A 12286-nucleotide genomic window follows, 5' to 3' on the forward strand; every position below is an offset into this window, starting at 1 on the left:
GAGTGTAAGAAGAAGAGCACGACGATATGGTGAACTCGCTCTACTGTAATGTGTAGAGCATAGTGAGTTCTTATTAGGTTTTTACAAAAGAACATGTGTACATACCTGGCGGCCCGTCCACTTACCTGGGCGACCACATTGGGCTTTATACCCCAACAGTGGTGGGGTGGGGGATTTTTTTTTTTCAATTGCTTTTGAGCCCCAGTGCCGTAAAATATGTGCCTTGGAGAAGCTTCTCACATTCAATCGAGGACTAGAGCTCTCTCTAGTATTGTATCTATGAAGCGTATGCTGCAACCATAGCTTGCTACTCTAGTGGTGACTCGTCAATCCACGTGGCGTACTAGATGATCAAAAACCATCAAAAAACCCCTTCTCGATAGAAAAACTCAGAGCAACCGAACACATCTCAAATAGAGAGTCTCGTATTGAAATATCATGGCGCGCAAAAAGGCGCTCAAGAGAGGTATTTCAAATTCCATTCAAGAAGTTGGCTCATCTCATTCTGTTTGGCAAAAAAGATTTCGACTGGTAGTCGACTTACCTCGACAACAAGGTCTGTATCTTCATGCGTTATCCATGTACCCAAAAGGTGTACATAATACTCATGCTATGTTAGAGCATTGGTGAACTCGGAAGATTTCCTTCCCTTCTGAAGATTCTTAGAACCAGATGATCCCTGACTTGGTCCCATAGCAAACCCGCTCGTCAAGTAAACTGGGATTTCAATCTTGGAATTCCTTGAGCACAAGTTGTAGCCGTCTCTTGCTCCTTCCCTAATAAAGAGAGTGTTCGTTCACTTGTGCGAGAAGTACTACCATATCTTCTCCTAACGGGTAGGGGGTGTGCGTGTAGAGAGTACTCAAGCTTATTGAAAACTTTTCCCTAGATTGAAAGCTCGGAAGGATTCCGTCGTAATGTCCTACTCGCAGTAGCAGGTAATCTATTCGAGAACTGCTCGATACCAGATCAGTCATTGACCTTCCAGATGGTTAAGCAAACCAGCTCATCTCATAGAACAATGTTGCAACTCGACTTTACTATCATAAGCATCCGAGAGTGATTGGTCCTAGTTAGACACATACATACCTCGTGTGAAAAAACAAAACGCACTTTACGAGTTCCTAAAAGATGTAACTTTGATCAAAGACCTGCCCTCTTACTTAATGTTGAGGGTCTTCTATTCTAAACCTCAGCAATTAGGAGTGAATTCCCTTACTCCACAACTTTCTCCGGATAGCAATGTATCCTTCTAGGAGAGGTAACAAAAATTTGTCGTCCATGTTTAATGGTTCCCATCCCACTCTGGTGATTAGATTCTTCGTACATTGAAGTGTACACTCCCAACGTGCATGGCTCACCCCACCATCAAAATTCCTTCGTTGAATTTCTTCATGTTTTCTAAATTCTTCATCAGAGAGGTTCAAGAATGGAGCTACCTTAGGTTCAAGAATGGACCTACCTTGGCAAGAGTGAACCAATACTTGTCCACGTAATTTGTGACTCGCTCGTGCTCCTATTGGGCAAACCGATCCCAATCTTTTCTGATGCCTTCCTCAAACTATAGAGGGGAAAAAAATTCTCGGAAAATTTAGCCTTGAATTGAATCCAAGTCTTGTTTTGAATTCCTTACAGAGCATTGGTATACCACCAAGCACTCACAATCCCCTTGAGGTGTTTGGTCACATGCCTCATCTTGGACTCTTCTAAAAAATTGTCGTTTGCAGAGGCAACTTACATTTGTCGAATGAAAGCAGGAGCTTTCGAGACATCGCTGCTTCTGTCAAAAGTATCAAACTTGACTGGAGTGTTCTCACGTCTTTTAGACCTTTATATCCTTCCCAAAATGATGGGATTTTCCTGGCTATGGTCCTCGACTAGAGGTTCATGGGTATTCTGAAAGAGGAGTGAGGTGAGACTGTGGATGATAGGGAAAGTTCTTTCGGATTTCTCTGAATTTCAAAAGAAGAATTTGGCTCATTTCTGGGTTTTGAAGGATCTCGAGCATTCTGCTCCTTGGATTCTCTAGGTTCTTGAGCACCATGTTCTCGTCGTCTTTTCAGAGAATCCCAAGTCTTGTTGACTTTCTGCAAAGAGAAGAAAGAATTCCCAACTCTGCAAGTAAAGCTTGCAGGACTTAGGGTTTCATCTGCTTAATTCTCTCTTGGCTTGTCATGGCTGCTTCCCATATCTTCCCAGACTCGTCATTCTTTACAAAGAAAGAGAGAAGACCATGCTTTGATATGGTTGTCACAAGCGGGAGCGCATAACAATATAAATATACTCAAATAAATAGAATTTATCACTTAATATTGAAGCCAGAGGATATATCTATATATATATATATATATATAGAAAGAGAGAGAGAGAGAGAGAGAGAGAGAGAGAGAGAAAGAAAGAAAGAAAGAAAGAAAGATTTTTAACGTCTATGTCAGGCCGAAATCGGCCTATGAGACAAATCAAATGTACATGGTGTGTATGTCATCCGTCTATCGGAAAGACAAATGAAACAAAACTGATACAAAACTGAACTGAATGTAGGTAGTGGAGTATCTAAGGAGGGATGGAGCTCTATCTCTAGGGGTATATGCATGTCTATATGCTCAAGGTAGTACAATCATGAGAATGCATCAAGCTATCTAGCTCCATCCTATACTAATGGGGGGATGTAAGATGTGGTACATGGGCGGGTCTGGTGCCAAGGCTACCCGGATGAAAGCTGTCGGGTCGGCCCTCATCTAAGCCACTCGCTCCTCAGTGGCACGGCGCTCCCGGGCTCGGATCTCCTCCATCTATCGGTGGTGGGAGCTCGCGCCCCTGTAGCCTGTGACTCGTGGTCGTCGTCTAGCTCGGCTCACCTCCGCCTGTGGGAGTGTCACTCCCCTCTGAGTGTCTGGTGAGGGAGGGGCGGCAATCCTCTGAAAGAAGTCTGTGAGCTGCGACTGTCTCCCCTCTGTCTGTGTAGCTGTGCGTGGCTGTAGTAGTGTGTCCCGATGGCTCTGTATCTCTAGTAAGAAACGTCCGAGCTGTCTCTGATCTCGAGAGTCCATGATCTCTCGGAGAGTGGGCTGTCCTCTGAATAAGGCCTCATACCTGCCTCTGATCTCAGTGTATGCTCTGCATCTACATACAAAGTGCTCCTCACTCTCCACCTCCTCTGTGCAGGCTCTGCAGACTCGCTCCTCCCTGGGAACACCAGTATGTCTCCCGATCTCAATCTCTAACCTGTGTGAAGCCACTCTCAGCTGACCAATCGCCACCCGTGAGCTATGTGGCAGAGAGAGAGAGAAATGAAATGTTATATTAACATCTTCAAAAGGCCAAAATGACCTATGAGACCAATCTGTTACAAAATGATGAATCTAATACCATGTTTGGGTACAAAAGAACTAGAACAAAGATACTACTACTAGAATCCATCCTCATCTGCACTCTGGATGTCGACAGCGTATGGCTCGAATCCTCTGTTGTAGTCTCCGTTGATATTGTGTAGCCCCTCTCCTCAATCGTGGCCGTCTGGATCTCTGTAGCTCCAGTGCTCGGTCAATAAGAGTGCCGGTAGTGGTGGTCGAATGAGCTACTCCTCTGGCTGTGTCACATCTAGTGAAAAGAAATCAATAATCTGTCTCTTGGACCGTCTCTCTCTATATCTCCCTGGTAAAGTGTCTCTATATCTGTGTAACTCAAGTAGATATAGCCGAAGACATCTTTGATCCTCATAACTCATAACCCTAGAGAAAGGACCGAAACCCTCTTTGAATAAGCAGTGAAAACGGGCCCGAATCTCATAGTACACTGTGCAATGACATATGTAATGTAGCTCTGTCTCTGGCTCTAGCTGGCATAAGCAGCATATCCGCTAGCTAGCTCTGATAAGCGCCTCAATCTCCATAGGAGAGGTAGCTAGCTCTGCTCTAATGATAGCGTGGGGTACGAAGGCCTTGGCTTTGATCAGTCGAGAGATCATAGATACCAAGGGCCTCTCCATACGTCTCCAACCATCCTAGCCTACAGAAGGTCACCATATCTGCACCCCATACAACATAGCTAAGGCTACTAAAGTCTAAAGTATCAAAGAGCCATAACTTTGTCCAAGGTTCCTGGAACTGAACCTACGAACACATCCTCTCCAAGCCTCCCAAGGCCGCAAAAGCTCTAGTCAGTCTAGTCTAGTCTCGATTGCTCTCCCCAAAGAAAACCTCGGCCCAGTGAAGACAACCCCAAGGTAAGTGTATGCATCTCCTGACCATATGTGAAAGTCGGTGCTGATCTCCTGATCCAGCCCCCACCCTTTCTCTTGCTTCAGGCACGGCAAGATGCCTTGTCTTTAGCGTTGACACACCCCCAGAGAGAGAAGCACTAGATTGCTTTTATACCCTGCTGGGGCCGGCAAGAATAGGGGATTCTACTTGCTTTTCCCAACAAGAGTAGGGCAGGTGGGGGTGCCTCAGATAGAGAGAGGAGAGATCGCTTTTTCACTGCCTAAAACGAGAGAGAAGATGGGGCGCTAGGTTTTTGGTGCCTGTTTTATTAGATGGCTGCCCACTTATTAAGTGGGCAGCCAGCCACTTTAAAAAATGATACGAACCTGTTAAAGGAAAACTCAATAAAACCTTATGAGTTAAAAACGAATGCTTTCATGGCACTTCCCACACGTCCTTGGACGCAATCACATGCACAAATGTAATGCAGACATAGACCTCTTTATAGAAAAGCATCTGCTTTGACGAAAGCAACCCGCTTTCTCCAAAAGCATTTGTTTTTCCTCAAAGTTTCCTCGACCTATCTTCATTCAAGTGCTTGCTCATCCTTGTGCACAATTCTAACATAGTTTGGAATTTCCTCCCATCTATGGAGTATTCCCTTTCCAATTCCCCTGTCACCTACCATATGACGCATTAGGAATACCCATCACCTAGTCCTTTCTCACCGAACTTATGGTACAATCCCCTTCGCAATGCTCTATGTCACCCATCGGATGACGCATCAAAGATGTCCATTCCCCGATGGTCGAATACTTCTTCCCGATGCTCCCTGTCACCCATCCAATGTGACGCATTAGAAGTACCCGTTCTTGGTGGCCTTATAGATATTCCCGTTCACAGTGCTCCCGTCATTACTTTGAATGGCGCACTAGAAATATCTATCCTCGGATGTCTCCAGTGAGAAAAACCCTCTCGCTTATAATTCCAATAATTCATTTAGAATTATTTTTCTGTCAGCTAAAGCTAATTTAGCAAAAACTCGCAGGAGGAGGGTCTCACAACTGAGTTCTTGACAGGCTTTTGAGAGCGCTTGAGTTGTCCTCAGCTAGCAGGATGATTGTGATACAGGAAGGCCGACCCACACTCCAGCCTGCCACAAAGCTTAAGCCCTAGGAGTGGAGCAGTGATAGAGAGTTTTGCTGGGAGCTTATCTGCAGCCTGACCCTCTGGTTCATATGGAGAGCCCGGTGCTTCTGCATCTTCGAGACCAACCCCATCCCACCAATGGAGACTATACAAGATATATGGCTGTACCTGATCCACACACTTCGAGTCAATTCGAGAGGCTGCAGGGGAACTCCGAATGTATGCGGGAGGGAGTGCCGCGAGGCATTTCTACGACTCCAGCAGCCAGGGCCTTTCTACACCATGGTCCATGGGGCTCCTAGGTTGTAATACCGGCTACCTGTGTGGTTGTTTCCCCTTCCCATATCTTTGGTTACTCGTCATTGTACATATCTCATTTTTTCACTGGAAGAGTCTCCCCTCATGCTGATGTAGGCCCCCTCTTGTTGAGGCAGTTTGTAGCCCAATGGGCAGTTTTATCAACTAATAGAAGGATCTTCTCCTTCGAAAAGAATTTTTTTTTCAAAATTTTCCGGTGAGCTTTGGCTCAAGCTTTGGGTGCTCATAGGCGACAAGGCCCTATTTGACGATCTTGCCGTCAACAATAACATGACCACTACGGTAAACGGCTCTCTTGCCTCCTTGAGAGCTTGTAAGCCCGAGGCATGCATGGTCTCCTATGTTCGATTTGCATCTGTGTGAGGTCCTCATCTAGAGGTCGTATCCCAGCAATGTACGGAGCACCGCCCTCTATGAGAGGTTTCAGCATTTAAGAATTGAATTGACGAAGAGAGTCCTTGACATTCAAAGTGGCCATGGCCACAAAATGTATGCGAACTGGCCCATCAGATGGGGGGGTGAAATAAATTGGATTCTACAGAAGGCTCTGTGATTGAGATCATCCACAGGGAGTTTTTTTTTTGGGGGGTGTGTGTGTGCGGGTGGGTCTTGGAGTTTGGGGGGGGGGGGGTTTGCGGGGCTTGGTATCCTGGTATTTCACTGTGTAACAGCCGTTTTGGAGGCAACTACGAATAGAAATATTCAGCTCAAGACATGATTTTCCTTATCCAAAGATGTACCTTGTGGACTTATATTCAAGGGCCACACAACACATTGTTTAACTGATAATGAATAAAAACGCTACCAAGTGCGGTGTTCAGGCTTTACAAAAATCTGCAAGCCAAAAGGCGAAATTTGACCTGTGTATAGGCATCTACTGCTGACATAAAGTTTTTGTTTTTGTATTCTTCGTCACCCCGTGCCTTGGCTTGGAGAGACTTTTCTTTCTTCTCAGAGCTGACCTAAGCAAAAGATCAGAACAACAAACGCCAGAGCTTTTACAGTCACACAGAAAATGTTTGAGGTGATATATTAGCAGCCACTTACCTCCACTGGCACCAGCTTGGAGTCGATTTCACTTTTGTCTGCATTTGTATGCTTCTCTTTCTCCTGCAGGACAAGATTTAGCATCAAATTTTCTAAGCCTCAAAGAGAGATTGCAGGAAAACAATACACACTGTTGCCCAAATTTTGGTAAACATGAGGTAAGAGCTGGAAGAACCAGCTCAAAACATTTTGCAAGAATATGCATGTCTAGGAGGAACTTTCTTCAGTAGACATCAGCAAACAGCAATGTCCAGACCTGACAAATGCCATGGATGATGCTATAACTAGCTGCACACTAGCCCAGTTGCATTGTGAAGACAAGATCACTCATAAAAAAGTTTCATGTTGGCTCACATGAGGGGTGTATTACTAGAATGCCTCCCCTCATCAGCTCCTTATCCCTTATGTGGATTTTTGTTTGGCTAATAAAAACGAACTTAGTGAAATTCCCATCTGACTAAATCACTCCCTTACAATTTAGTGAAAAACACAATTCATATGTAAAAGTAAGACACGTTTACACTTAATACTTGGCTCTATTACGATTGCTGAAAAACAGAACTTAGATCTCATGGCAGAAATAATTGCTTTTTTTAGTTTTTGTAGACTAAAATTGTGAGTATTGAGAAAACATCTACCACCGAGGAGACACGCACCTGCTCATCCATATTCAAATGCTGAGCATAGGATAAGACGCCACTATAAGACCAATCACTGATCTTCGGGTCTGGTGTTGTGACAGGAAGCAAAGCACTTACAATCTCCTTGTTTCCTTTCAAGGCAGCAGCCATTATAGGTTTCATCCCATCCTGGAAATATTGATAGCCACATTTGAATATGAAAAGCAGTTATAATCTGGTGCAGATAACATGGATGGCCTGTGAAGATAATTACATCATCTAAAGCATCAGCATTTGCTCCTGCCTTCAGGAGGCTATTGACCATTTTATCATTCCCAAAATCAGCAGCAATATGCAATGGAGTTGCACCACCTGCACTTATGTTGACACTTGCCTTTTCCTGGAATCACACGCGTAAAAGACCCATGAAATAATGTCCACAAGTACATAATAATACTTTTTTTTAATGTATCTCTTGAAGGTTCACATAAACTAAGTCTGTACGGACTTTTTTTTACAAATGCAAGCTCTCACACAAACACAGCATGATTACTTGGAAAAAGAAAATCGTTTCAAAACATTCACAGATGATTAAATGCTTAGTGACAAAGAACCAACGAGGGAGCATAGGAATGCGAGATAAGGCCACCCTGCAAAGTTCAATCTACATTGATCACTTGTAGTATGACGTCCCCTAAGATGCTTCTGTCTGCTGCAAAAGAGAGTACTTGTACACATTTCAATAGATCATCTGTGTCTTACCTCTTCACACTCGCACAAGTATCATGTCATCCCCATACACAATTATTCCATGTTGTGCTTGAACGCACAAATTTCACTTTAATTTAGGGTATTCTTTCCAAGTGATAGCCTTTGATGCCTTGAAGCTCTAAAGATTCTGTGGATTGTGGGAATGTACCTTTAACAGTGGATAGCAGTTGAGTATTCCTGTGAGATACTTCATTGCTGAAACAACACTACAAGAGAAGTGGTAATCTCCTCTGAAAGGTAGGGGCACTAATTTCTCCTTAAGGCATTTACACATCGAACCCTGCTTGCTTGACTCTAAACCAATCAAAGCCCTTAGTTGCCATATAATCAATGGTGAGGCATGTAGCTCCTTTGTTAGAGGCCAGAACAAACATTTGGAGAGATGGTTGGTGTATCTGGTGTGCCAGGTTCTGCTGTAATAAACTTGGACACTCCAAGTCAAGATTCTACTGCAACACAACAGAGATTCACTTCAAAACAGTTCACAATTCACAATTGATTTGACACGGCCCGGCTGAGTTCCGTGCCTAGAGATATTGGCCCCAAAGACTGGCGCCCCTTTCGGTATTTCTTTTTGTATTACTCTGAGTTCAAAGTACAAGAGATACTCACTCTCAGACTCTGCCTCCAGATGCCTGAGTTGTGAGGGCCCTACCCACTAATTTATAGATTACAAGGGATGCCTAAAAGCAGAGCCCCAAAAGTTGTAGTCCAAAAGCTTCTAAAAATAAAGCAAGTGAGCCAAAAGCTGCCAATTTCAGCCCCCAGCGCTAAAGCAAAATTCCGTACAACCTTATGCTTTTTGCGCCGCAATTCACGGAGCGCCGTACAACTGCCACGTGTCACAGCTTCCACATTTTCCGCTGTTGCCATGTCAGCCTGTCTCCACATTTCACGGGCCTGCTAGCCGGGGTGTGTGTACACTCTACTGCCCCATGTCCAGGGCCATGCCACGTCACCCATTTATGACATACCCCCTCTTGAAAGCATTGTAATCGCCCTCGATTACGCCTGCAAAACAGACAGAGGCCATAAACTGTCTTAGCAGACACTGACTGTTAGTACCGAAGCACTAGGAACAACACATCTAGCACATGTACCAATAGACAGTCACATCACATGACAAATCGCATTCAAAAATTCATTTGAATCTGAGACCATGATTAAACGGCAACGTATTTAGCAATTGCATCTAGATCCAATCGAGACCTCACAGATGCCAGATTAACTAATCCTTATTGCAATCATGTCTATAGAGATTTTATCAGACCGAAATGCTACAATCATTTCGTCTATCAATTCTTGCACTCAAACAAGTCAAGTACAAATCATACATATTATCACGAATTCCAAATCTTAAAGTCATTCCAGCAGAATACTGTCAGCTCATAGTATCCATGAAACAATAGGGACATCAGTGACTCTATTATCAAAAATCGGGGCAATTTGTTGACAAAGGAGCGGAGTAACTCCCTCTTGTGCATACCCGTTGCACCAAATTCCGCCCAAGCTGAGATCGGGGTTCTATCGGAATAGACTATGTTAAACCGAAGGCTTCAAGGTAAAGATTCACAATCTGAGGAGTATCTGCCAGGTCCTCCTCCTCCATCCACTTCGCATCCAATGCGAGATAGTTCTTGAATTTAACCAAGAACCGTCTTATCGCTTTACCTTTTATCTTTCTATCTTTATGTGCCAATATCTGTTCTGGAACGAGTATCTCCTCGCTTTCCTCCACTTCGGGTTGCTCATCTGGCTCCCCATCATCATGCACATCGCCTTTAAAAGGCTTCAAGAGACTCACATGAAAAGCATTGTGAATTCTTCAAGTATCGGGCAGCTTCAGTCTAAAGGAGACATTATTTATCTTTTCGGTTATCTGGAAAGGTCCATAGTATCTCATGCTAAGCTTTGGAAAAAGCCGCTCCTTTTCCTTTTTCTTTCTCAGGCGTGCCTTCTCAAAACGTAAGAGCACCCAATCGTTCTCCTTTAATTTCAAATCGCGTCGATGTCGATCTGCTGCCTTCTCATGTCTTTCTCGACATTTCTCTAAAGCCTTCCGGACCTTGACAAAAGCGGTGTCCACGTCCCGCTTGTACTGGTCGGCTTCAAAAAATCTCATCTTTCGTGCTTAAGAAGGGTGGCACCTTCGTAGCACCTTCAATAATCTCAAATGGTGCCTTCCCCATCGAAGAGTGGATCGAGTTATTGTAGGAAAATTTCACCAAGGGCAAATACTTTTCCCATTGAGTCTTCTGATCCGAAATGTAAGACTTCAATAAATCCAATACGACTGAATTTGCAATCTCAGATTGCCCATCTGTCTGCGGGTGGAGAGATGACGAGAAATGCAGCCATGTGCCAATGTTCTCTCAAATAGCCTTCCAAAACAAACTCGTGAATCCGGGATCTCTGTTAGAGACAATTGTCTCAGGCATGCCATGTAATCTAAATATCTGGGCTATGAACAGTCTCGCTAAGTGATCCGGCTTGACTGTTTTCTTCACTGGAATGAAATGAGCTTGCTTGCTAAATCTGTCAATAGCAGCCCACATACCATCATGCCCACTCTGTGTCTTCGGGAGATAAAAAATGAAATCCATAGCAATACTTTCCCAGAGGGGGTGGGAATGGGTAAAGGTTGTAACAATCCCTGTGCTTTATGCCTGTAAAAATTGACCTTTTGGCATACCAAGCATCTGCGTACAAAATCGTCCACATCCTTCTTGAGTCTCGGCCAAAAGAAGTATCTCTATACACCTTTCAAGGTGGTATCCATGCTGCGGTGACCCGTAAATGGTGGACAGTGGCATTCGGTTAGAACCTTTTCTCTCAACAGCTATGTAACGCACAACATCGTTTTCTTCATCAAATAGCCATCCCGAATGGAATATTCCGCTACTATCTCCCCATTCTGTATTAGCCGCGCCGCCAATTCAGGTGAAATGAAGTTGGCCTTGGCTCCTCCATCAAAGAAAATCAGGGCTTCTTGGTCTTTCACTTTGCCCCAAGCTCCGCAAAGTTCTGTACTTTCATCAATCGTGCTTGAGTCAGTACCCATGAAATCTGGAACTAGTCCTACTTTCATCTTGCCTTTTCGTCCACGTTCCTCAGCTGCTTTCGAACTCTCTGGCCATTCTTCATCTTGTTCTTTCTGTGCCTTTTTAGGGCACTTTCGCGGAGATGTGCCCATGTTCCCCGCATCCAAAACACTTCCCCTCTTTGATGTAGTTGGCTCTCTCTCGAAGAGTGAGCCGGGGTCGTGCATCCTTATCTTTCTGTTCTTGGGGACTCTTCTTTTTTCTACCTTCATTTTTAGAAGTCTGTTCGGTTCTTTGTGTCATGATCTCATCCGTGGGGTAAGTCAGACTGCTTGAGTATATGGCAAAGCCCCGTTTCCAATGACTCATCAATTCTTGAATAGAATCTAACTATTGTTCTAAGCAGTGATCTCGGATCTCTGTAGGAAGTCTGCAACTAAACCGATCAATCTGTTCTTTAAACGAGATCTTCTTAAATGAAGAAGCGGGTAGAAAAGAGCTCCAAAATCTCTCGCAATATGCGTCTTAAGTATCTTTCTTGGTCATCCGAAGATGATTCCAAGCAGTTCGTATATGTCGTTCGTACTCCCGAGTCAGCCAAGAAGAAATAAAAAGCCTTTTAAATTTCAGCCATTAACTGGCGCTTTCTTGTTCAATAGAAAGGTGGACCACCATGTTCGAGCATTTCCCTTGAAGTAAGAGATAGCCTTCCAAATCTTGGACTGCTCTGAGTAATGCCCTCCAGAGAAAGCTATATCAAACTGTTGTATGAAGGCCAAAGCCCTCGAAGCATCTCGGAATCCAGCAAAAGTGTCAAACTTAATTGACTATCCACCTTTAAATTCTCAAACTTTCTTGCTTTTATCTTCGAGGAAGTCATACTGGTTGGCTTTATAAAAATGCTTCTTCTTTGCGTAAAATCTGTGATCGTCGGAGTCCGAACTATCTGAAGACGAGTCCTCTGTAGAACTGTCAGAAACTGGACGAAACTTAGGCTTCTTCGCCTTTTTCTTGCCCTTTTGGAAGCTTTGCTTTTTGCTTCGCTTTTTCCCTTTCCTGTCTTCTTTGCTCGAGTCAAAAGAGCTAGAAGAATTGTCAGAAGAAGAAGAAGAAGAAGAAGAACTGGATACTCCTTCAG

At 44.0% G+C, this 12286-nt stretch overlaps 1 protein-coding gene across 3 annotated transcripts in view; it reads right to left on the bottom strand.

The window, feature by feature from the left end:
- TPR10 (ankyrin repeat family protein) overlaps positions 1 to 12286 on the bottom strand; it is a 155493-nt gene that overhangs the window by 17253 nt on the left and 125954 nt on the right. For all 3 annotated transcript variants that reach the window (XR_015190061.1, XR_015190062.1, XM_086527259.1), the window contains exons 7-10: positions 7611 to 7736; positions 7373 to 7525; positions 6717 to 6779; positions 6530 to 6631 (exon numbers count right to left, since the gene is read on the bottom strand). Coding sequence is in view for 1 of the 3 variants with exons in the window: in XM_086527259.1 (XP_086383385.1) it covers positions 6530 to 6631; positions 6717 to 6779; positions 7373 to 7525; positions 7611 to 7736 (444 nt within the window). In the remaining 2 variants the exon portion in view is untranslated. The remainder of the gene's footprint in view (positions 1 to 6529; positions 6632 to 6716; positions 6780 to 7372; positions 7526 to 7610; positions 7737 to 12286) is intronic.

The sequence above is a fragment of the Adiantum capillus-veneris genome, chromosome 13 (genome assembly GCF_014529385.1).
Source record: "Adiantum capillus-veneris isolate H3 chromosome 13, ASM1452938v2, whole genome shotgun sequence".
NCBI lineage: Eukaryota > Viridiplantae > Streptophyta > Polypodiopsida > Polypodiales > Pteridaceae > Adiantum > Adiantum capillus-veneris.